Source organism: Solanum dulcamara, chromosome 6, assembly GCF_947179165.1.
Source record: "Solanum dulcamara chromosome 6, daSolDulc1.2, whole genome shotgun sequence".
Lineage (NCBI taxonomy): Eukaryota > Viridiplantae > Streptophyta > Magnoliopsida > Solanales > Solanaceae > Solanum > Solanum dulcamara.
Genome location: NC_077242.1, coordinates 7,569,581 through 7,597,114, shown reverse-complemented (window position 1 = coordinate 7,597,114; position 27,534 = coordinate 7,569,581). Strand labels below are relative to the sequence as shown.

At 30.2% G+C, this 27,534-nt stretch overlaps 1 protein-coding gene across 1 annotated transcript; it reads right to left on the bottom strand.

Annotated features, from left to right (window-relative positions):
* Nucleotides 1–7,078: 7,078 nt before the first annotated feature.
* On the bottom strand, nucleotides 7,079–9,908 carry LOC129892145 (putative cyclin-D6-1). The gene is made up of 5 exons (XM_055967696.1): nucleotides 9,523–9,908; nucleotides 9,347–9,442; nucleotides 9,016–9,217; nucleotides 8,813–8,943; nucleotides 7,079–7,481 (listed from the first exon to the last, which is right to left on the bottom strand). Exons 1-5 carry the CDS (start codon nucleotides 9,784–9,786, stop codon nucleotides 7,239–7,241), a joined length of 936 nt encoding a protein of 311 aa, XP_055823671.1. The 5' UTR covers nucleotides 9,787–9,908; the 3' UTR covers nucleotides 7,079–7,238.
* Nucleotides 9,909–27,534: the final 17,626 nt, after the last annotated feature.

Sequence of the window (27,534 nt, the reverse complement as noted above, 5' to 3'; positions counted from 1 at the left end):
ATAATCCAACGTATTAGGACTCTGCATCCTTATCCTTATCATGCCCCCTCAACATTGGTCTAACATTGGTTCAATTTGCTTGAGACCAATGTTGCTAACAAAATTGACAAAGGACCTTCTAGAAAGTGCTTTGGTTAATGCATCTGCTAGTTGAGCTCTAGTTGGAATGTGATGAACTGAAATTTTCCTATTTTCCACTTGGTCACGGACAAGATGAAAGTCAATTGAGACATGTTGCATTTGACTGTAAAAGACTGGATTACGACATTGGTAAGTGACACCAATGTTATTGCAAAAAGTCTTAAGACGACAAGGCAGCTTGACCCGAAGTTCTTGCAGTAGGTTGGTTAGCTAATTAGCTCAGCTACAACACTTGCTACAGCCCTGTATTTTGCTTCTGTGGAAGATCTGGAAACGTTGTGTTACTTGTTGGAGCACCAACTAATTGGATTCTTTTCAAGAAAAATAACATAGGTTGAAGTGGAGTGCATAGTGTCGGGAATACCACCCTAATCTGCATCTGAGTAGGTGAGTAACTGAGCAGAGTTACCATGTTTAAAGTGAAGTCCATAGGTTATCGTTCCGTTTAGATAACGAAGAAGCCTCTTTGTTGCTTGATAATGTTTAGTTGGTGGGGAGTATTAGAATTGAGCGAGCTTATTTACTGCAAAGCATATATCAGGCCGTGTGAAGGTGAGGTATTACAATGAGCCAATGAACTGCCTATAAAGTGTAGTGTCTGCTAAAGGAGAACGGTCATCCAAGGATAAAATGTCACTCGTGGACAGAGGAGTGCTCACACTATTTGCATCCAGCATAAAGGATAAAATGTCACTTATGGATAGATGAGTATTCACATTGTTTGCATCCAGCATATTGAATTTGCATCCAGCATATTGAACTTGCTGAGTATGTCCTCAATGAAGCTACTTTGTGTGAGAGTCAATCCATGAGCATGTTGTATAACTTCAACACCTAGAAAAAATGTAAGGGACCAAGGTCCTTAATCGAAAATCCATCACCCAACAACTTAATTGTTGCCTGGACATGTGAGTTGTTAGAGCCTATAACAACAATGTCATCAACATAGATCATAATAATAATGAGAGAATTAGGAGTCCATTTGATGGTTAAAGATTTATCAAATTTGGAACGAGCAAAGCCACATGAAAAGAGAAATTCCTTGATTTTAGTATACCATACTCGTGGTGTCTGGCGAAGTCCATAGATAGATTTGTGAAGTTTACACACATGATTTGAAAATCGAAAATCTACAAAGCCAGGTGGTTATTGCATGAAAACAAACATCATGAAGAGTACCATGTAAAAAGGCAATGTTTACGCCAAGTTGACACAATGGCCATTTAAGAGACACAACTAGGGACAAGAGGCGAATAGTTGTGATTTTAATAACTGGACTGAAGGTGAAATGAAAATCAATTTCAGGACGTTGATGAAATATTTTTGCCACTAATCTGGCTTTATAATCCTTTATGGATCCATCAGGTTTTTGTTTGACACGAAACACCTATTTACACCCAACTTGCGTTTTGAAAGGGAGTAGATGAAACCAATGACCAAGTTTTATTTTTAAGAAAGGCTATGTGTTCTTTGATAATTGCAGCCTACCATTTAGGATATTTGATGCTTGACTGAAGGTATTTAGGGTAAGTGAAAGGTGTTTTATGGATAAGGTTGAAAGGTAATCAAAAACCACTTTGGGTTTGAAAATATTATGTTGAGACCTGGTGACCATTCGATTTGATGGTGTTTTAAGAGTTGGTTGTGGAGATGCATATGGATTGCTATTTTGAGAAGGAGAAAAAGATAGTGTGTAGGAGAACTTACAGTAGAGCCGGTTGGAACGTCATCCTGATGGCCTTGAGTCTGCGATCCGTGAGTAGACAGAGTTGACCAAATCAGTAGTAACAAGAATTGGAATTGGGCATGCAAGGACAAGAGGTGAGGGAGGTTGTGAGGGAGAGTAAAGACTAAAAGAATCATCTCAACACAACCATTTTTCCATGTACGAGACTTGTGGACGAGAGAGATGAGGATAGTTGGCTATGAATGGAAAAATATGTTTGACGAATATGACATGCCTGGATATATAGACTTTTAACGTGGTAAGGTCTAGGCAAGCATGACTATTTGTGGTAGCGGAATATCCCATTATTACACGAAGATTGGACTTGGGATCAAGCTTTATTGACATGTATGGCTTTAAACAGGGATAACAAAGACAACCAAAGATCCTTAGTTTAAGAAGGTTTAGGGTAACGTTACTGAAATAGAGATTTAAGATCGAGAAGTGGTGTTGGCAACCTCTTAATGAGGTAGACTGCAGATTGGAAACCGAGGGACCAGAATTTGAGTGGGAAAGAAGCATAGTGAAGAAGAGTAAAAGCGGTGTCCACAACGTGGCGATGTTTTATTTCGACAGTGCCAACTAGTTAGGGAGTGTATGGAGGACTTGTGAGATGCTAGATCCCAAAGTTCAAGAGAGTGGATTTAAGTCCAATGTATTCACCTCCCCCATCATCAGTGCACAATGTTTTAGTTCTCAATTGAAATTGGTTTTGAACCATTAGAACATAATTGGTAAAAAATTGCTTCACGTCTGATTTGAATTTTAGAGAAAACAACCAAGTATATTTCATGAAACAGTCAATAAAAATAACATAGAATCGGAAATTATCAAAAGAAATAGTTGGAGAGGGACCCCAAACATCTGAGTAAACAACATAAAAAGGCCTAAAACTTGTAATTGAACGGTTACCACATGGTAGACGATGACTCTTGTTACATAAAAACGAATTGCAAAATGTAAAGGATGCGACATGGTTCACTTGTAGGTTGAAAGAAGAGACACAAGATTTGGTAATGCGAGGTTGAAGATGGCCAAGACGAGCATGTCATAGATGCAAAAATATAGATGTTGATGTAAAAAAATATGCGTGAGGACGAGACGTGACTGATCCGGTCATGTCCCGGTCACTCATAGTGATCACCATTACTTTTGCCTTGAAGAAGACATGCCCTCGTGCTCAAATCCTTCACAACAAAAGAATAAGAAAAAAATTCAATGGAAGTTAGATTTTGTCTATAAAATTAAGCAACATAAATCAACTTCTTTTTTATAGATGGAGTACAAAGAACATTGTTCAAGAGAAATTCGGCTATAAAACTAGGAGAAGATAAAGTAGTGTGGCCAATATGAGTGATATGAATTCTTTTACCATTACCATTAATTATATCCTACATTCCAGAGAAATCAGTTGGAGTCTGAAGAGGTTGAGAGTCGTTTGTAATATGATGAGAGGTTCCGGAATCAACAACCCAAGGGCTTGGGGATTGGAAGCATAAGACTGATGGCTGACAAAATTAGCACATGTTTCACAAGTTTTGTGTGATTTGGACCTACAGACCTTCGCGATGTGACCAAACTTATCACAAAGTTGACATTGGACCCGCTGATTGTTGCTTTTGGTGGCATTTTGGTGGGTGAAGGAATTATTATTCGAGGCAGAAAATTAGTTACAATAATTGTAGGAACTGGATGGAGCATTGTTCCTACGATTGGAAGAGTTAGGCTGTCTATTTTTAGGACCATTATTGGTGGAATGTTGATGAAGTTGAGCAGTGATCATGGGTGTGTCGACTTTAGATTTCGAGTGTTTGATGAATATTTCTTGTGCAAGGAGTTTATCAAAGAGTTCTTCGAATGTGATAGGATTATCGCGAGCTCTCATTGCTGCAGATAACTCCTTGTACTCGGGACCTAGACCATTCAGGACCTTAATGACAAGTTTCTCGCTGTTAACGGGTAAACCAATGCACGCCAAATCATCTGCAATGGACTTGATTTATCTCATATAGTCACTGATTGAGCATGCGTCTCGTTTGACAATTGCCAGAGTATCGCGAAAACTGAAAATTCTTGAGTGCGATTTGCTGGCATTAGTTTTTTGAAGAATATCCCAAGCTTTTTTGGCAGTGAAAGCATGGGCAATGAGGGGAGCGATTGTAGCATCAACTGATGCCATAATGGCATTGCGAACAAGATTGTCTTGTCACCACCACAATCTCAAAGTGGGGTTAAGGATTTGATTATTTTCTTTTTTCAGAATGTGCGTATTTGGGACGGGAAGTGAGCCATCAACAAAGGTAAGAAGATCGTAGCCAAACAATAGTGTGGTAACTTGGGATTTCCACGTTGGATAATTTACACTTCCTGTTAGCTTGAAGGACAGCTCGGACGCAAGATTAAAGGAGATCAATTGAGAGGGCTGAACGACACCCCCTTGATTGAGAGTTACTGCAGGAGAGTTTGGAGAGGAAATAGCAGACATTCTGGAAAAGAAGAAGAAGAAAAAGAGTCGAAATTCTAGGGGAAAAAAGAGGATCGAATATAAGAGACCTAAAGATAAGGAACTAACTACATACTAGGACTGTACACTCAATATACCAACGTATTAGGAATCTGCGTCCTTATCCTTCCAAATACAAAATGTTCATGTTTTAGTATACCAAATGTGGAAATGATTTATAATATCAACTGTTTTAAAAATATAGAGTGCAAAATATAATCTTGATTAAATTGAGAAAATGATTCGATAGAAAGAAAAAAATTGATTGATACCATATCTCGAAGTATATATGTTAAGTTCTTGTGGATATTACTAACTCAAACTTGGCACCTATATTGACTACAGAATGGTTTGCTTTTGTATTAAAAAAATGCTTGTTGTGCTCGAATTTTATCATCTTCCTATTGAAACCTAAATTAAAATTATTCTGCTAGAATGAAATTGAAAGAGGAGATGTCTACGTAGTATATTCTCAATTTAAAATGACACAGAAAAACTACAGGTAGAAATATATATAATAACAGAACGGAACAATCGAACCAGGCCAGTCAGCCCAATCAACTAGTATCATTGAAAGAAGGAAGAAATCCATGGCCCAAAATAGGTTATTACTCTTCTGTTTCGAAAGGGATGATGTAGGGTGTGTCGTGGAGTCAAAAATTTTATTAACGAGAATTAATATATAAAAGAGTAAATTCATGAAAAAATGAAGAGATGGCAATATATATATATATATATATATATTCTTACCTAACTACAGAGTGAGGTGCATTGATTGACATCCCATAAGTACATGCTCCAGCATAGGTGTTTGGTATGGAGGAAAACATTTTTCAGAAGAAAAAAAATTATATTTTTCATGTATAATTTGATCAAAATACTTTGGAAAACATATGCTCTAGAAAAATAAGTTACTTAAAAAACGTTAAGGAAAATAAACTCCACAAGTGATATTCCAAAATCGTTGTCTCCTTTTCACCAACTCAATACCTCCAACTTCCAATCCTTGACCATGGCACCCCGTCACCCCTGTTACCCTATACCTCATCCGTATAGTTTTTGGTAAATTACACATGAATATTTTTTAAAAAATATTTTTTACAAAAAATTATTAATAAGAAATCAATTTATTTTCCAAAAAATAACTATTTTCCTTCGAACACACCAGTAATTCAAAACACGAAGATTAAATAAACAAATTTATTTACCTATATGTTTTACTTGTACTTTCTCGCAAACATGGTTATTAATTCTTTATCTTATCTAAATTTGTATTACCGCAAATCTATCCTAGTGTTCACATTTCTGCAACACTCTTTTTAAGTAGAAATCCTTTTTATCACATAATACTCCGATAACACTTGTTTATTTCAAACTATCCAATTTTAATTTTATGAATAGAAGATAGTACCAACAATTTTATTTATTTATTTATTTATTAAAAGGAAGTAAAACAGATAGGTACGTAATTAATAACGGCAGTAGACATTCGATTATAAATTGAGTCAGTGGTCCAATTTATATTGTGTGAATGTGTGGTGACTTTCAATTGCTGCCTATACAGTTATCAAATGTCTGGACGTATTTTTGGGATATTGAAACCATCAAATCTCTAATATTTATCGGGACCATGACCTTCACTTCCTCCTTCACGGTCTTAAAAAGGATTTTCTATCGTCTCAAATTTTTTATCGTTTTAAACGTTTAAGATAAAATTAGTCTGTTTTATATATCCTTAATAGTTCTTGCTCCTAAAGACTACTAAGTACTAACACCTCAATTATGAGAGATGTTATAACTGTTCAGATATCAATAATTTTAATATAATTAATATTTTTTTAAGGAGTTATAAAAAAGAATTACGATAGAAAATTTGAGACGAATGAAGTATAGCAACAAAATAATTTACTGTACAATTTTAAATCATAAAACAAGCTATTAATAAAATAAGAGAAATCTCAAGAATGGCATTATAATAAAAGAGATAAATTTATTCAATCGTATCACATCATACAGTTATTCTCTAATTTGCAAACAATTAGTGCCACCAGCAGCAACATGAAACAACTTTAAAAAGGTGAACAAATTCTACATCCATGTGGTCTTTTTGTTTCTTTTTCTCTTCCCAATAAAACAAAAGGAAATAAAATGAACTCATTTTATTCTATTTTCCCTCTATGATCTCTTTTCCTTTCTTTTACTTTTTCATGTTTTTCCCCCTTCTTTTTTTTCCAAATTCATACAAAGCAAAGTCACCAACCAAGCAAACCACTCCTAACCCCACAATCTCCTTCTCCTTTTGGTTCTTTGTTTTTCTCAATTGCCCCTATAATAGCTAGGACCCTTCCCTCTCTTTTTTTTTTCCTCTTCATTTTTAGTTGTTTGATGCAACACAAAGCTAAGCTAGTTTGACATCACACTTCTTCGTAGTTTGATTCTAACATATAATTTAAAAAATTCTTTCAGGATATATTGAGCATTTTAAAGTTAAATATTATTAAATATAAAAAATGTGTTATCTATATATATTCTTTGTTTTAATTTGTTTATCTTTTTTTTTTTAATGTCAATTCTCCACATAACATATTTAAAATGACAAAATTAAAGAACATTTTGACACATTCTATAAATTTTTGTTTAATACCACAAAATTTTAAAAAATCTTTATTTTTTTAAATTTTATGTAAAATTAAAATCAGATAAATAAATTGAAACGAAGAAAATAGTACTCAATTGGCTTTATTAAGCTTTTTTCCCCCCTAATGCATCTTTTTTCTACTTCTTCGTTTTCATCAAAAAAAAAAACGTTGAGATAGATAGCATAATTTAGTATGAAACATCAATATCAACGTTGTGCGCAAAGCTGAATTAAGTGTTGTCATGAATAATTATCTTTCGACGTTTCGTCAAGTTGTCTTGTCTGCCGCTGCTGCTGCTGCTAATTGCATTAAGTAAAGTATGTTCTTCAATTGGCTCGTTATCTGAACTCCAACTCATCTGCAGGTCAAGCACGTTGACTGGCGTGCTCGTGCTTGACACCATCTCTAGTATTGATTCATATCCTTCTTTCGCTATTTCTTGCGTCACGTTGTAGCAGCTTAATAAATCATTCTATGTACATAAGTAAAGCAAATAAAAAAGGTGAGTTATTGCATTTATAGATGAGTTGATTTTAAGTATATTGAGAATGTAAAGAACTTTTTTACGCTGGTTAGTTACTGTTTCCACAAGGCAATTAAAGCATTGAAATTTATGCTTGTAAATATTGCTAAAAAGCACAAATTTCTGACAAAATTACCATCGGAGATCAGCTCGTCAAAAATGTTTCCAATGAACTGTCCATTGGAAACGTTGTTTTTAGAATTTCTGATGGAAGGATCGTCAATTTTTTTCATTTTTATAATATAGTATTTTAATGCATAAAACATAAAGTTTATGGTTATTGGAGTTTTAATCATTGCAGTGCACTAACAATTTAAAAGAAAAATACACTATCAAATCACTAAAAAGTTGATTACATATAACTTTATATAGTAAATACAAACTGGTAATCTGTAAAAGATGATAAAATGTGACTTATAAACCGATAAAAATACACAAATATTAGTATAACTTAGCACTATCAATATATATGAGTAAAATTCCGGAAATAAGTGTACTTGCATTTTATAGTTACAAATTACAATCACTATCTCCTTATCTAGTTAAATTAGGTGCGACATATTACAGCTAGGAGTATTAACTTTAATGTAATTCGTTTTCATTATTGTTCTTACAATAAATTATTGAACAGTGTTATTTGGTTAGTCCAACTAAACACTCTTTTGTCCGTACTAGCGATATAAATTAAAGTAAAATCCTTAATTTGACCCATAAAGTGTGGAAGGCTCTGCCGCTGGATTTTTCAAAATCACTGGCGTTAACACGACTATTTTTCACGTACATTCATTAATTTGTACTCCATTTATATTTTTTTTTTAATAGTCTCAAAAAGTATGTTATCTTCATAATTAAAAATATAATTAATTTTAAAATTCTATTTTATCATTAATAAAATAATTAACAATCACACAAATATTTAATGATTGTTTTAAATCATAAATTTTTAAAAATCTTTCATTTTTTTTAAATATCGTGTCAAATTAAAAGATGTTATATAAAATGATACGAAGAGAATAGTATTTCACTTATTGAAATCAAATTACATTAATTTGACTTTAGAAAAATGACACATGCAAGAATATTAATTAGACAATCATAACATTCCTAATTAATCAACTTACGTTTATCCTTTACTATGCTTAGTTCTTATTCTGGGTGAAAAAAATAATCGTGAACCTTGTTGTCTTTTTTTTTGTTGTTGAAAAGAACAAAATGCATGGAATCAATGTGCTTAAAATTAGAAAGAAAAAAAAAGAAATTGAGGAAGAATATGAATTTACCTTATGTACATATGAACAGTTTAGGATTGCACTTTTATAGCATGAGAATTGTAAAGGGAAAAGCTCGTGAGAAGCAGATAGAAGAGCTGAAGCTGAGATTATCGATGGCTTGAAAGGCAAAATCTTGATCTCTAAAATCAAACAAAAAATCTCAATTTTTAATTGATAGTAATAATTTTTATAAAAATATGAATTTAACTTACCATTTTGAGCTGTCAATATAATCTCAGTGGCTCTAGCTTTGAGAGCTTGTTGTAACGGTAGATCTTTGAATTTGAACATAGATACAAAGAAATTAATGAAAGCGAATGCAGTAATTGAACGCATTCTCCATTTAAGGCCCCCAAGAATTAAAAGCTCCATTCGCTTTATCGTCTCGATATCGAATATCGTACCACCATCTTGCTGTACAAGAAAAAAAAAACATAACATTAAGATCTAAATGACACATTAGAGTCTTATGTAAGTAAAAGTTAGTGTCAATTTTAAGCGATTGTCTATAGATTTCAACTTAACATTATTTAGAAAATGTACCTCAATGTCAGTAACAGAGTACTCTGTTTTCCTCATTTTCAATGCTAATGAAACACAAGAAACAGCAATCATCCTCAAGATCCATGGTTTCGATTCCTACATTAACAAAATTTAATCAGAATCCTATTTTTCTCCGTAATGTTACTTATTAAAAAAAAAATTGAATGTAATTATACCGATAGCGAATGGAAGCAGATGAATCGATCGAGATAATTAATGGCAAGATATGAGAGAAAAGGATTATCAAAGGGATGAGAAATTTGTAAGATTATAGAAATGGTTGCTTCACGAATGTTGATGTGAAAATCCGAGTTTTTGAGATTTTGAAGGTAAGTTTGTGAAGGCATATGATAAGTTTCAATGTTGAAAAGAGGTGAAATGGTGTCTAAATGAGTTTCATCATGGCTAAATGGCAATGGATTTTCAAGGTTAAAGTCCATTGATGCTATGGTTTGGTTAGTGAGTGAGGAGGAATGAGTATAAAGTGAAAGAAAATAGGAAGGGCATTGTTAAATGAAAGAGGGGAAATAAATTATAAAAGGCTTTTTGGGGAGTTGAGGGGAGAAGAGAGAGTTAATGATAAGAAGAAAAAGGTGAGAGAGTTGACGAAACCGTAAGGAGACTTCAACTTCACTCACTGGTCTTTGTCGTTTCTACTCTCCGTTCCCTTTTACTTTGTCACGTTTAAATTTTATATATTTATTTAAAAAATTAATTATTCTGATTATTTTATTACATTATTTCTATTAATTGATATTTAGTGTTCTCTTCATTTTTTTTAGTTGTCATAATTTTTTTTGAGGATCAAACAATATGAATGGAAGAAATATTATGTTTGAGAAAATAATTTAGGGAATAAGTACTTAATGGTAATAGTAAAATATAAAAAATAATAATTGTCTTTTTTCTTGATTTTTTTGGAAAGTGAAAAATTATTTTTGAAATAGTGAACAAATAAAAATAAACGGAGAAAGTAATGCTTTTCTCTTTATATTATTACTTACTCTGTTAACCTTTACTTGTCATGGTTCGATTCAAGAAGAGTCAATTTGACTAATTTTTAAAATTAAATTAAATTAATATTTTAAATTTAGATATTCGAAATCTATAATAAAAAATATTTTAATTTGCAATTATTTTTATATAAATATGATAAAAAAAACTACATCATAAAATATTGATCAAAATTCATGTTATTTTGACTCTCAATAAATAAAAAGTGATAAATAAAAATAAATCGAGGGAGTGCTACACTGCTACTTATGTCCCAATTTAACTATCGTTTTAGCTCAGAAAATTGTTCAACAATAGTTAATAGCTCAGAAAAAGACTAAAGTTGGTTGTTAAATTCAAGTGTACCCTTAATATTAATAGAGAATGCATGCTTTTAAGAGGAAATAATCAATTTGTTTTTATTAAATAAGAATAATTTAATAAACAATATCATCCATTTATTAAGTTTCCTAATAGATATGAAATGAGCTAAAGTAACAATTCATATGAAATAGAGGCATATTATTATAATTTGGAAAAAGTGTCTGATATACCCTCGTTATGAAAGTTACTCATATATATCCTTATTGTTATACAAATGACTCACATATACCATTTTCCTTTAACGGAAGTGAAATAATTAATTTTAAATTTTTATAGTTTTTTATTAAAAAATACATATAAGGGTATATTTGATTCTTCTCATACATAATTTATTTTTTAAAACTTTTTTAATTTAACGACTAATTTGAATTTATTATTTTAATAGTCAAATTTATTATATATGCCCTAATTTTTTTAATAGTTAAAAAAACTAAATTACAATATAAACTAAATTACCTTTTCTTTTATAATTTTTTTAAAAATGGGAGAACGGAATTATAAGAGGGATAATTGATCCTTCGCCAATAAAAAAAAATTTAAATAGCTAATAAAATTCCTCGTTATTTATAATTTGTGTCTCACCATTGAAAAGGAAAATTAGTAGATATATTGGAGAAAGTGGAGATCAGAGAAGCTTAGAAGGCTCCAGTCTCTGCAATATGCTTCTAACTATGTCAGTCATCAACACTTCTCTGGTCAAACCCAAAAAGAATTCATTAACATATCTTTCTCTTCTTTACTACAGAGAAAGAAAAAAAATCCCCACATTTTAGCAGGGAAAGTTTCAATCCTTTTTCCCCCCTATCATTCATGGGTGGGCACAAATTAAAAATGATAAAATAAATCATGTTAGCATTATTGTTATCCTCTTTTCCTTTTAATTTGTAGTAAAATTAAACTATTTCAACATAAGATTAGGGTCGTCCCTTTATTCTATACCAACTTCGATTTGGACTGGCTTTTTGGGAATTTCATTCCTACCGTGCTCACAATTTATAATCAAAGATTGTGGTGAAATGAATATAATGTTTTACTCGAGAATAGAATTTTTTTAGTTAAAGAGCTTTTTCCTTTATAATGGGTATTATACTAGGCAAATCCAAATAATCATAACTTTAAAGAAGATATTGAATACCGGAAAAAAAATCACCCCACCCCACCCTTCTTCTTTGTTTTCCCTTCTAATGATACCTTCATATTAGACAATGTATATTAATAATTTGATTTTTCTTTTTGGGAACATATGAATAATTTGATTAATTACAATTGTCAAGCTCTTCTATCATTTTTTCTAATATGTGATTAGGCATATGCAATGATTTGTTCCGTAGTTATGGATAAGCCAAAGAAAAAAAATCGAATCAAATTTTTTTTGAGTAGTGAAGTGATTTGGAAATATTAAGTTTAGGCCAGACTTGAACGAAATTCGAGTCAGATGAGGTCTAGAATAATTCGATAATGGATTGGGGATTGAATTGTGTAGTTTGATCATTTGAGTTGATAGCTAAGACGATATGAGCTTGTACGGCTTTATAGAATCATATTGGGATGACAGTGTGTTGCAAAATGGGAACCTTGGGACTCAAACATAGACATTCTGTCTCTATGCATCTCGCCAAGGCGAGGCTGCTGTAGAAAGATGGTTCCGCTGTGATGGGACATACGTGATACGGGACTTAATACAAAAAAAGTCTCAAAATCGTTTTTAATCATTCCATTTCGTTTTTAAGAAACCAGAAGCGTCCTAAGACGAATTCTTGCAGTTTTCCACCAAAATTCGTGCTAAAGATAAGTTAATCGCTCCCCTAGCTTGTATTTTGATTTTTGGAACTTAGAATCCGGATAACTTAGGGGAAGGTCCTTGACTTGGATATAATTTTGGAAAATAGCCCTAGATGGATGTTAGGATCATGAGTTTGGCAAAAGTTGGAAAATTTGTTATAATTCAGATAAATTAGGTCATTTTATTAATCATTTGCATATGTGTGATTGTTTATAGACCACAAACAAAATGAAAGGCTTCGAAAAGGGAAAACTCCTATAATTTATACATTCCAAAGCTTGGTTTTGAGGTAGATGATGATTTTTTCTTTTCGTATATATGTCATATATACTTGCTGACTGCTTCACTTGTATGTATATATGTATGTGATTAGGGAAGGATGAAATGAACCATGTGAAATGATTGTTTATTGTCAATGGCATGCAATGAACTTATTCTTGATAATTATGACCGTGAAAACTATTCGTTTGTATTATGATTTTACTGTGTTTGATTTGACCGTGTGTTACGTTTCGACACATAACTTAATTGGATGTCACATTCCGACACATAATTGGATCGAGTGTCACATTCCAACACGACATTGAATCGGGTGTCTCATTCCGACACACCAATAGGTGAAATGTGGGTTCCATGAGAGGACCATTCCTAACTGTGTAATGAAACTAAGATTGTTAACCTGTGTATTCTATATATATGTGTGTTTACTAGTGTTGTAGTTCTTGTTCATATTTCACTTACTAGAATAACTATGTGATTCTATCAGTACACCATTGTTTTGTGTACTGATACTATACTTGCTTTTTCTTTGTTGAGTACAGGGCATCTTCAGGCGGCTATTTCAGAGACCTCGCTTAGAAGATCGTTGATTACTGAACTCAAGGGTGAACCAGCTCTTTAGGCTACCATGAGTTTCTCTCTGTCTTGATCCCTCCTTTCCGAACTTAGACTTTCAAATAATATTGTTTTTATGACTTTTTAGAGTTGCATCCCCTTATCTTTAGACTTTCAGGCTATTAGGGATATTTTTGCATGTTTAGTTGAACTGACTGAGTTTATGAGGACTCAACACTTTTTCTCATATTTAATCTGTTTCACATCCTAAATTGTTTATCTTTTGTTGTTGTTGCTTAGTCTGGATTATAATAGTGGTTCTTCCACCGGAGGATTAGTGTGGTGTCAATCATGATGAATCAGGATCGCGATAGCATAACTAACAAATTAATTAATCATGTTAAAGTATCTCTATTGAATCATTGCTTCACAGATTAATTTTGATTCTTTGTTATAAATTTGAATTTGAGAGGGATGAAACAAATTTAGTCAAGATTATCAACCACCACCCTCATTGTTAATTGGAATAGGTAAATCAATTTCAAGTTCTAACACTACCAAATCTGTTGAAAATGTTTTTGAGATAAAAACAAACTAACAAAAAGTGCTTCCTCTGTTTTCATTATGTGACGATGTCTAACTGAACACATATTTTTTTTTCAATTTCTACTTTTTTTGGTCTATTTTGAGAGTTTAGATATAACTTTTTGAGGTGCAACATTTGTTATGTTTTTTGTCCAGTGCAGTTTTAATGGTACAATTTTTAAGATTTGATGAAATCTTTTGATTTTTTTTGATTAATTTTTTTTCTGTCAAATCTAACTAAGAAAATTAATTACATATAACATACGGAAATCACAAGTGCTCTATATTGGCCAAATAACCAAAATTGTTCGATAATTTTTTTTAAAAGACTTTTTGGACTTACCGTTAAATATAAAAGATCAAATTTGTCATTTTTTTAAAAAAAATATTTTCGCATAAAATTGGACAGATGGAGTCTATGAGAGGTGATATCAAACCATTCTACTGACACAGTGATGATAATATATTAAATTTTGAAAATAATCCCGTGCCAAAAGTAGATAGAAGATAGACTCATTTACATTTTTATAACCATAGTAACATATTTAGTGAGTGATGTTATTTATTAGGGCTGTACAGGGCAAATCGATAAATCGTATCAAATCAATAAATCGAATTAAATTGGAAAAAAAAACTCGATTAGTGATTTAGTTTGACTTGATTTGGTGTTTGGAAAAAAAACTCAATCATTATAGGATTGATTTGATTTTAACTAAAAAAAATCAAACCGAACCCAAACCGACCCGATTATAGATATACTACTTTTAAATTATGTTATACATAAAAATATTTATTAAAATATAATTTATAAATATTTTTAAAATTTTTTTCATAATTTTTGTTTTTTTTCTTACATTTAGATTTGCACTTGAGAAATTCATCTAAATAATATACAAAAAAAACCCATCTTATAAAGTTATATTATAAAGTTAAAACTCCAAACAATGTTCTGCCTACATCTTATATGTTGATATTTTGTACTAAAACTCTTTTTAAGAAGCATTACTCTGTGTTTTTTATTAGATAATATGAAAAAACCGAAAAATCTGAGAAAAATTGATATCGAAAAACCCGACTTTTATTGGTTTAGTTTGATTTATAGATTTAATAACCCGACACAAATAATTTGATTTTTTTTTGTAAAAAATCCGAACCAACCCGATCCATATACACCCCTATTATTTATAATGATAGTAACATATTTAGTGAGTGATATTATTTATAACAATAGTAACATATTTAGCGAGGAAAATTTAACAAGTAAAATCTGAAAAGAATCAAAAAGTTTACAAGTAGAATTTTATAAAAGGTTAAATATAATACAAAATCTTATTTTTATCTAATGAAAATAGAAAAACTGTTTCTCATATATCACCACACTGATTTCCTTATCTATACAAAATAAATGTCTTCTTTCCATATCCCCCAGAATATAGACAATAATAATCAAAGATGAGGCTCATACCTTACCAAAGAAAATAAAATCATCGGACATATTCAAAGACAAGGACAAGTTTGAAATCTGCCTCTTTAGCATAACACCATACAACTGCTCCTAAAGAAAAATTAATAAAATAACCACTGTCACCATTCTTCCAAATGAAAAACTCCAAAAAAGATATACATACTATATAGTACACTATTAGAATTTAATTATTTATTTTGCCCAAAGTCTTTGCAGAGTGACAGCTTGGTTTCATGTCATTGAATGTATGTCCATCTTCCATACAACTAGAAAAAGATTATCAGTGGGACAATACATTAGCAACTTCTATGCAGTACTCTTAGAGTTATTACACTATTTGTTTAGTGTCTAGTTAAACTTGTTTATTTAGTTAGTTTTAACTTTTTCTCTCATGGGGCTCAGTGGAAACAGAAGTCAATGTGGGAAATACCTTGAGTTTGAATCAAGTAATAATACTCCATCCATTTGTTTCATATTACTTAGCCCATATTATTTTTTGAAAAATTTAGTTAAAAATATATTTTACTAAATTAACTTTATTAATAATATTTTAAAATCCTAAATTTGACTACTATTTTACGTAGTTAATTATTTAATACTGAAATAGTATAAAAAATATAATAAAACTCTCTTAATTTGTAAATTTGGACAAATAAAATAAAACATCTAGTTTACTATAGGGGCTAAGAAAAAACGAAACGGAGGGAGTATTTTTTTTCCTTCTAAATAAATCTTATAATTTACTCTATGTTTCATTTTTTGGCTCTTTTATTAAAAATAAATTTTTCATTTTACTTATCCATTCTAGCATATCAAGAGAAATTTATAATGTTTTTTCAATATTGCCTTTATCAATAAATAACTACTAATAAAATGTTATAGCTAAATCTAAATTAGCTTAATTTAGTAAAATAAATCCTAATGAAAAAAATATTAAGTTAATATGAGCCAAGTAAAATGAAACAGGAGAATCACAAATTTTCTTAGAATTATTCCTCAGAGTTATCCAATTTTTTCTTGTTGTTATATAATTTATAAAAACTATGCCTTAGAGTTACAATTCACAGTATCTTAGGAGTTTGATTAGGGTCCAAAATAATCAAACAATAACCTAGTGTCCTTAATTTATTGATTATGAAGATACTATAGTAACTCTCTAGAACTGGGTAGTTCTATATTATATTATATATAAGCTCATGGAAAGAAAAAGAAAATTGATATAAAGCTAAATAGAAAAATCCAGTTATATTAAGATCTGGGACCAATTTCAGAAGCTGTTCCAGCAATTGTCCAAGAAATATAATCATGTACTTGCAAATTTCTTTTAAGTTTGACAGCTATTGTGCCCACAATATTAATGGTAATTCTTTACTTAAGGAAATCTTTTTTCTCCCATCATTTTAACAACCGAATGAAGGGGAACATAAAATCTAACCTTCTTTTACATTTTAGGACAATAAAGATTTTATCCTATTAAGATTCTGATCTAATAATTTTTACAAAACAAAAATAATTATACTCATACATTTAAACTATATTTGTTAATACATATAAAGAAAAGTATTCAAGGTGGATCGAATTGCCATGTATTAGTCTTTTTGGCTCTTCTTCGGAAGGTGGAAAACTCCAATTTATTCATCCTAAGAACCCCTTTAGCCACTTCTGACAAATCAATTCCTTGCAAAAAAAAATCGGATCTTGAATTTGAGTGATATATTTTGCTAAAGCATATGCTACTTCATTCCCTTCTTTGTAACAATGTTTGACTGTTATATTTTTATTGCTAATTAAGAGTTTATTTTATCAATGATACTTATAATCCTCCAAAGAAGCTTACAAATTCCATTGATCATTTGAACCACTGTCATGAAATCCAATTCAACTTCTAGAGCCTCAAACTGTTGATCAGAGCACCATGAAATACCAAGACTGTCATTTGCATAAAAAATGAACTATATCTTATTCTCGATATTAATCTTGACACATTTTTTAAGAAATTTTAATTAAAGATGTAGTTTATCAAATTAACTTTATTAATAATTTTTTGAAATTTTAAATTCGACTTTTATTATTTTATGTAGTTATTTAATATTAAGAATAATATGAAGAAAAGTATATCTTGATTTGCTAATTAAAATGGAATGTATTAAACAGATCTAAATAAACTAAATTAATTAAATTAGTGGATTATTAACCCGTTCAAACCTAAGCAGTTTGAATAAATCATAATTTTATGAAATGCTTTTTCCACCCCAAAAGTATCTATAATTGAAGATATGAATTCAATAGAATTAGTTCAATAATTTGACTCAAACTTTATATTTTTATAACAAAATTATTTAATATACCTAAATAATTTATCTCAAACTTAAAATGGTAAATGTGCATGGCCCCTAGCAAATCAATGATGCAATATGTGCAGTTCTTGTACCTAAAAGCTGAAGTTAATGGGGACAAAATTGCAAGTAATGAAGTCTTACTTTTGAATTAAACCAAAGGAGTAAAATGAAGGGTCATTTTTTAAAGGCAAAAAGGCATCATATATCCCTCAATTTTATCATTTAGAGTTAATATATCCTCATTATAAAAGTGACTTATATATACCTTTCTTGTTACACAAATGACTGATTTTTTCACTTTCTTATGATGAAAACGATATATGTGAGCCATTTTTGTAACGGTGGAGGTATATGTTACCCAATTTTATAATCGTAAGTTATATGTGAGATATTTATATAACAATACGGATATATATAAATCACTTTTATAACGAGAGATGTATCAATTTTAAATATCAAAATCGAGGATATATCAGGATTTTTTCTCATTTCTAAATAATCTAAACCCCCACCCACCCACGCACGCAAACCCCCCTTCATCTAAAAGTAATGGTACCTACTTTTGACACAATTCACGAATCTATATTGAATATTTTAATTGAAGGCATTAAGGCTCTAGAATGGAAAAAGAGAAATATGGTGCACAGTTGCTCACAAAAAATCAGTTAATTTTATAAATTTTGAAAAAGGTTGACATGATAATCACAGAATAATGGACGATCAGTTTCCATCATATAATATTAGTCACATCACTATGATATTTTGACTTGGTCAAAGCAATTTATAAGATAAAATAATATGTTTCATTTGTTTCCACCTAATCAAAGTATCAATTTAGATGATTCATATATATATATATATATTAGGTCATTATATACATTTGTTTACATCAAATTTAAATATTAATTTATAAAATCTTAATATTATTAAAAATATTTTGTGTGAATAATTTTCATCATTATTGTCATGAATGATCAGCCGCTACAATCAACCATCTCTATCATCACAATTATCATCATTGTTAATTCTATTGTCAGTTACTATCACACATCCACACCTATCATCTTCATTGCAATTTCTGTTGCCATCACTATCATCCACGACAACTACACCACTGCGATCAATAATTCCTATTACTAATCAACTTTATCATTGCGGCGGTATCTATCATCAATACTATCGTCAACCACCACCTATGCTTCATGATAGTGTAATATATATTATTAGCTAAACTCGTGAATACTTGTTATGTTCATTAATTAATTAGCAAAAAATTGAGAAGAGCCTTCTTACTACTCTATTTTCCTATACTACTTGTCAAATGCTTCTGATACCAAAAAGTAATAATAATAAAAAGAACATAAAAATCACTATTGGCCACATAAGTCGCTTATTTCAAATTATTTTTCATTTTAGAGGCCGTTTGAATTGGCTTATAAACTGCTTATAAGCTGTTTTCAGTTTTTTTTGAGTGTTTGACTGACCAACTTAAAATTATTTTGTGCTTAAAATAAGCTCAATAAATAGTTGAGTTTATTTTGATGAACTTATTTTAAGCAGTTTATAAGTTGAAAACAGCTTATAAGTCAAAAAAAAGAAGTTGGCCTGTACCTACTTTTTTTAAAAAAGACTTATAAACATTTTTCAACTTATAAGTTGTTTAAAAATAAGTCAATCCAAACAGACTATTAGTTGACCTAATTACTGCTTTTAGCTATCAGACAGATCTCTTTTAAGGACATTTGCTCATTTTTTAGTATTTTGTGATAAACTTTTAGATGTAAAAAGTCAGGTATTAGTTCCTCTCTTTGCTTGACTTTTTCACTTCTCTCTCCGTCCCAATTTATATAATATCATTTGAATTTTGAGCGTAATTTTCATTGAAGGGGAGTTTAAATGAATGCTTTCCACCCACTTAAATATTCCTCCGTCCTTAACAGTTAAAGACGCAAAATTGAATCTCAAATATAAAACTCAACTTGATAAGAAAATGCTTAATATGCCATTAATTGTTGGACTTTCAGTGCATATATACATTTTAATCGAATCTTAGCGCAGGTATCGAGTTGAATGAGAGAACAAACAGTAATACAATTCAATATAATTAGTCAACGAGATATATATCCGAGTTGCCTGAAAGGGTGAATCGTACTTGTCAGTCACAAGCACTGAGGTGTCTTCATCATCGGATTCTATAGAGAAAGAGTCAGTTTTTTTGCGTAATATAGGAATAGATTAGAAGGTCACAATGTATTAAAGTATTTTCCGAGAAATAAAAAACTACAAAAAAATATAAAATTAGCGACGGAAAAAATTTCATAGCTAAACAACAAAAATCTCATGATAATCACATTTAGCTACGTGTTAGCAATAAATTATGAGAAAATTCAATTAGCTAAAAGCTTTTTAGCTACAGATGAGTTGGGGATTACCGATAAATTTTGTATCTAATTTCATATGTTTTAGTAGTGAAAATAAATCTCATTATCAATCCTCAATTTGAGGTCGGTTCTTAGTAGAGAATCTCAATATCTCAGTTGGTTGACAACATGAACTTTCACATTGTTGGTAAGGATCGCGAAATCTAGCTAAGAGATTTTAAACTATAGATTAGCTGGGGATTACCGATAAATTCCGTACCTAACTCTATATTTTTTAATAGTGAAAATAAACCTTATTACCGACCTTCGATTTGAGGTCAATTCTTAATATAGAATCTCAGTAGCTCTGTTAGTTGACAATATGAATGTTCACATTGTCGGTAAGGGTTGAGGAATCTAGCTATGAGATTTTTAGCTACAGATTAGCTGGAGATTACCAATAAACTAGGTACCTAACTCTATATTATTTTAATAGTGGAAATAAACCTCATTACCAATCTTCAAGTTGAGGTCGATTTTTAGTAGAGAGTTGATAAGAGTTCGGTTCCTCACGTTATAATCTTTTTCCAGAAAAAATATATTAAAAGGTCACGTTGCACATTATTTATACAAAAATATAACATTAAAAATATGCAAAACACGACGAGACTCTCTAAAAAAGAGTGGGTGGGGTAATGTGAAGAAGCCAACCAAGCAGCTTTAAAGTTTTTGATTGCTTCGAAATGCCTTTGAACAATGTTCCTTTCTTTCTTTCTTTTACTATGTATAATAATTATTGATACTTCAAAGCTTAGATTGCCCATCTCGTACGTTTTCTCTGTTCCTCTATTCATTTATAAATATAAATCTAATAATATTCTATAGCATGGAGAATCATGTTGTAATGTTTTTATCACTCATAGTATTCCTTTTTTTTTTTTTTGCCTTTTTAACAAAGAAAAAGGATTCTCTTCCCATGCATGGATCCAAGAGAAAGCTTAAAAGAGACCAAACCGCCTTCTCCGGTGTAATGGTCGTATAGTCTATGGTTTTTGTTATTATTATTATTATTATTTTAGTTTTATAAACAAAAAAACTATATGATAAAAATAAGGGCTTTGGCAGAAAACAATCAGAGGGATAGCTTGCACGCTTGAATGATGGTGTTGAAAGATTTTGCAGATTTTTTTGTATAATATTTTGACATATAGCTACCAAAATTTTGAAAAATGCATGCAACATCATTCCAGTCTTAAAAAGTTTTATAGGCCTACCAAAATCTTAGGGTTTGTAGATGTGTTAGCGTTCATTTTAAATATTTTAAAAAATATAGCTAATTGCACTGAATACACAATATTTAATAACAACAATAACATAGTGAAATCTTACACAGTACAGTCTGACTAATTACACTGGATACTCTAATCTCTATAATATACTCAAATACAAATCATATATACATTTAATCAGACTTACCGACTGGTACTACGAAAATCAAAGAGTTGATTACATCACGGTATATATGTAACTAAGTATATTCAGAGGCCGATTGAACGTTTATTTTTTATAGGTTAAACTTTTAAGATTTTTAGTATTGAAATGATTGTATTTTCTAAACTATGGGTTCGAATCTATTGTTTGTTGCAACTTTAGTATATCTTTTTTATTATGATAAATTTTTACTCAGTGTTAAAAGTATTGAGTTCGAACCAGGTATTTACATGTTGCATCCACCACTTATTTAATTAATATTTTAACATATAGTTATTAAATGATAAATTAAAATTATAATAAAAGCTTTACATATTTGTTATATTCAAGAAAGAAGATAAATATGTTTGTTAAAGTTTTTTTATTTACATCCTTTAATAATAAAAAGCTTTACGTATTTATGTAAAAATTTAAAAAGAAGATAACTATGTTTGTTGATTTATTTTTTGATAACACTATTAATATCATCATAGACAAACAATATCAGCATAAGAACAAAGCTAAAGAGCACCTCGACATCTCCTTTTAACGAGCAAGATGATCACAGGCCTCATAAAGAATTGTTGAAATTTTTATTCACATCTTTGATTGCATTATAAAGCGTGCATTTTTTGATATTCATAAATAGAAAATAAACATAAATTACTTTAGGGTTGGTATTTTTAGTTAGTTTATGGCCGGATCCTCCCCGGACCCTGCGCATAGCAGGAGCTTTAGTGCACGGAATTACCCTTTTTGAAGTTTGTTTTTCTGAGATTCAATTTTATGCTGATGACATGTCAATCATTTTAATCAAATATTTAGTCTTATAGATGCTCTAGTATGCAAATGTGAAATTATGCTAAATGAAGATATTAAAAGAGATAAGATAGACCTAAAATCACATGGAAGGAAATTATCTCGAAATACCTGTAAATACTTAATATCAATGCAAACCTTACTGTAAACTAGAGCACAATAGAAAAAAAAAAGATTTATATAGGCGACCAAATATCATTGATTGAGAATAGGTTCTAGATATAAGCTTATTTTCTTTCATTTTTATTTTATTTGTCTGATGATGATTACATAATATGAACTTGAATAAAAAATGAGATTTATATAACCAATGTCAATTTATTTGGGATTCAAAAATAGCTATTGTTATACTCTTGTAACCACATCAACTTGTAGTTTTAATGGTACAAATAGTTCAATTCCCACTGTTCCATTCCCTTGATCAATTTGTCATGTAATTAAGTATTATTTATTGATATACAGATACTAGTATTAATTATGCAATCACTAAAACTTTATGGCTTTCTTTAAAGTAAAAATTTGTTGAGGCTCAAAGGAAATTATCACTCCATCTTCTTAGTATAAGAGAAAAAGAGGTTGGATAGAGACGGAATCACAATTTTAATTTTATGAATTTTAAATTAAAAAGATAATTTTATACAAGTGATAATATCTGAGTTTTAAATCTAATATTTATATTATATATAATAAATTTCTTAACATGAAATATTATTTTTAAAAAACTATTGAATAATTCAAATTTATATTCAAATTTCTAGCTTCGCTCCTAGAATTTTGGGAATAGAGGAAAGGAAATCACATGATGAGTGCGTTGTTCACGCCATTCCCCCTTGCAGAGATAACACCATCATTGTTGTTTCTGCAAAGTATTGTAGGGAATGAAAGTGGGCCTTTTATATTCCTTTTTAAATATTCTTTCGTTCACTTGGGACAAACCTACAATTTTTACTCCATTTTTATTTTATGTAATTTGGAACTCATATGCCAGTGTGGCTGACCCTGCTTGCTTATGTTATCGTGGGGCAAACCTAGCCTGCCCACACATCTTTCCATTAATATTTTCCTCCTTTAGCAACTCTATTTATAATGTATATATTCACCTTCTCCAATATTATTTAACTTACCTATACGTGGTACTTTAAACTTTTAAGTTTGGGATAAAAGTTCGTGTCACTACTAAAAATGAACGTACAAATATAAGGAAAAAATTATGTTATAAAACATGATTTGTCCATCCAGTCCAACTCCGATCAAGCCTTTAAAGACAACGGACTTATTAGAATTGAGCTAAAAAATGTTAGTATTAACAAAAAATCTTTGCAAAATCCTATCGAATAAGGTTTAGAATAGGGCAGCCTAATGAGCCACGCCTATAAATTAAGGGTTCTATTCTCCATATTTCAACATTATGGTTTCTTAACAAACTCGTTGGTTTTTATCAATCACACAAACACAATATATGATCATTTGTAAAAATTATACACCATATATAGGACTTCATCATGTGTAATGTTATTAGCTCGACTATAAGTACAAGTACGACCTCAATATTGATCCCCAGTATTAATAATAACTCTTTCAAATATATATAATGACAGTTTATATATTTAAAATTGTAACCAATGTTCTCGACAGACATGTTTAGACAGACATGTTTAAAGAGAACACAGTAATTCACATTTTGCTTTACTTGAGACAATTTAATTAATTTTCTGAGCTAAATTGAATTAGAATAATTCTATACTTTAAAGTTGAAATTTAGATGTTCGAAAACTATCTGAAAATACTTTCAGTTGCAATCTTTCTCATATTAATATGATAAAAAGCACATCTTAAAACATTGGTTAGAGTTTATACAGTTTAACTCTCGAAAAGTGAAATGTAACAAGTAAAGGAAAATCGAGGGAGCATTTGTTAAAACCTACACCAACCATATCCGCAAACATCACCATTTTGGTGGCCTATGAACATAAACTACACCCGCGTAAACAGCAGAATATGTATTGATTAATTAATACAAAGAATAATCAAATTAATGATCCCATTAATAAGCCAGAGAAAATAATGGAGATTTAACTTATTTGTCAGATAGGACGTTATAATTATGTCAAGTGTCCTAAGTATATGTTTGTTATAAAAATTAAATTGGCAGGTTATGAGTGGATCATTATAGTCTTTGCCTAGCAACTCTAATTATTATTACATACATATAGCACATAAACTAAACCAAAAAGGAATTAAGACCAAATAATTGTACGACTTAAACTCATAGCAGTCGACCTGTAAAACCATACTATTAATCTGTAGGAAATCATTAGTGCTATCAGGCAAGTTTATCGCATATAATTAACCTCATTAAATATTTGCCAATTATATCCCCCTAGGTCATCATTGAAAGTCATTTATAGGTGGTTGCCCCATTCAAATTCCACCGACGGAGACAAAAATATGAGGTGATTCTTTTCATTCATCTTAGCTTTGGTCATGGAAGATGATAAATATCTCGTGAAATTGGTCGAGATGCGCACAAACTTATTCGAACACCACAATTATAAAATTAAAAAAATTAAAATTGACGTGCCTCTTGCATTATGGTTTATCATCAACCAACGGATGGTACACCGAAGTTGCTCTTAATTACAAGTTTATTTATCGAAATGATTAATTAAATCCAAATATTAAAATGAATTATATTTCATTTGAACCTTGAAGAAGTTGATGTAACTGTAAATAAAGTGTTGAAGGGAATAATCTGAGCTTCAATGAAGACAATTTTGAAGTAGATTGCACATATAATAGTTGTATACTTTTTGATGTATAATTTAGAATTTGATTCAAAATATACATTGATTGTGAGTTGTGACAGACTAACTTTGGTATGTATACATAAAGATTAATATGTTTATATACATTTATTAGTATACATAACGTATACAGAGTAACTTCGGTATGTATACAGAAAGATTACTCTGTTCAATAAACATTTATTAGTATACTTAAAAAGTCTATTACATAGTTATTGTACATATTCATTTAGGCAATGTATACAATTATAAGTATTGACGTATACGTTCAAAAATGATATAACCTTCATTCAAAGCATTTTAATATATATATATATATATATATATATATATATATATATATATATATATATATATATATATATATATTCTAATATTAACTGCGTATACATACATTCTAATATTATATGTTCCAAATATCATGAAACTTCACTTTCTACATAACTTCAATTTTGAGAATTATGGCTCGATTTGTGATAGTTAACAGGGTCAGAAACATTTTGTTTTCCCTTGTTCAACTTCAAAATGTTTTTTGCTTCAATTTGGATATCGAGATGATCTTACATGAGTTGAAATTGATGTTAAAGATGAAAAATCTTGAAAATTAAAATCATTGCCTCGATTCTTGACAATTTTCAATGAAGACTCTTACCCATTGAATTTACAACCAAAAAAACATCCAAAATATGTAGATACCCTTGCTTCCAACTAATAGATAAAGAACCGTCACAGTACTCTAGATTTTTGAAACAACAAACATGCAGAATCAATATACAAAGTTTTGAGTTACCTAAAAAGGAAGATTCACGATTGTAGTGTACTTTTAAGGAGAAACCAGCTAATTACGCAAACATTCTTACCATATTTACTAAAAATTTTTATAGTTTGAAATTATTATATTTTATATCACTAATTAATAATTTCATAATAGAGTTCTAGTTAGATACATCTAGATATATGTTTTTTGCTATTAGAAACACTGAAATAGGGCAAGATGCGAGCGAGAATAGGAGGGAGGCGAGCGAGATTGATTTATGTATCCCAGATACGGGAGAGTGGCGAGGGAGGCTAGCGAGATTTGTCTATGTATTCCAGATATATGTGAATCCACTTGGATACAATATATCTAGAACAAATTACACCTAATTTTGACCCATGTATCCTGAGATACATGTATCTGGACGCACCAAAGTCTATTAAGATTCGTAATATTGCAAATTAGAGTGCATCTAAGAAATTAACTTCTATACTAGTGTGATTTTTGTAAGCTACCTCACTTTTAATGGAGAGATTTTAGGGAAGAAGAAAGAGCAGAAATTATAAGAGAGATATGTGCAAATACAACTAAAATAAAAAAGGAAAAATTACCAAACTATACACCTTATATTCCTATATTTTCAATTATTCCCTATCATTTATAAAAAATTCAAAAATTCCTCTTTTCTTATTTCTCTCTCCAATTCACCGATACATCCCTTTTTCTTCTTTTCAACTATCCTAATTTCACGCCTAATTACAAGCAAACGTAGTAGCAATTTTTTTTTGAATCACAGTCCATCTTCTTCTCAAATTTAAACTTCTAAAAAAGGTAATATAATATCTCCATTCTCTTTCAGTTTCAATTTCCTTTCTTTCCATCAATCTCAATTTTACATCTAATTCACTGCAAATTTTTAGAGTTTTTCATCTACAATTACTGATACATATGAATTCTGCTCCATCGTTTAGTCTTGGCCTTACTCATTTAAACCAACTTCAAGAAATACTTGTTTCACCAGGGTCTAATTAGTCTGAGAAAGGTTACCAAGAGATTAGATCCAACATCGTAACAATTCCTTAGCTATGAAAACATTACGTGCGAAATCGAAAACTCCAGTTCAACAATTCCCCTCAAGAAGCAGAGAAAAAATTTGAAGGTGTTACAACACGCCCTAATCTTTCAAAGGTATAAGTTAATCCAATGTATTTTGATATTTTTATGTTTAATTCTCTGATTCTCGATTAAATTTCAATGTATCATTCTCAAAATTTTTAATGATATATAACCATATCTGATGTATTCTAAATGTATCAGGTTTCTTTTAATGATGATACACAATTCATATGATGATACATAGGATTTTGCAATACTGTTTGTTATTATGTTCATGATTCATCAGTTTTACTGCTATTTTGTTGTGATCTGGATACATTATGTGTTATTCATGATACATAAGGTTTACTGATATTTTGGGGTCTTCATGGTACATTATGTGTTATCCATAATTCATAAGGTTTACTGATATTTTGTGGTCTTCATGATACATTATGTGTTATAACCTGATTCATAAGTTTAACTGCTATTTTTTTGTT

Excerpts from the sequence above, each read along its gene's own strand:
- LOC129892145 (XM_055967696.1), bottom strand. The coding sequence starts at position 9,786 with ATGGACTTTAACCTTGAAAATCCATTGCCATTTAGCCATGATGAAACT. Across the intron at positions 9,443-9,522 it reads TCTGCTTCCATTCGCTATCG|GAATCGAAACCATGGATCTT; the intron begins GTATAATTACAT and ends TTGTTAATGTAG. Across the intron at positions 7,482-8,812 it reads ACTGTTCATATGTACATAAG|AATGATTTATTAAGCTGCTA; the intron begins GTAAATTCATAT and ends TTATGTACATAG.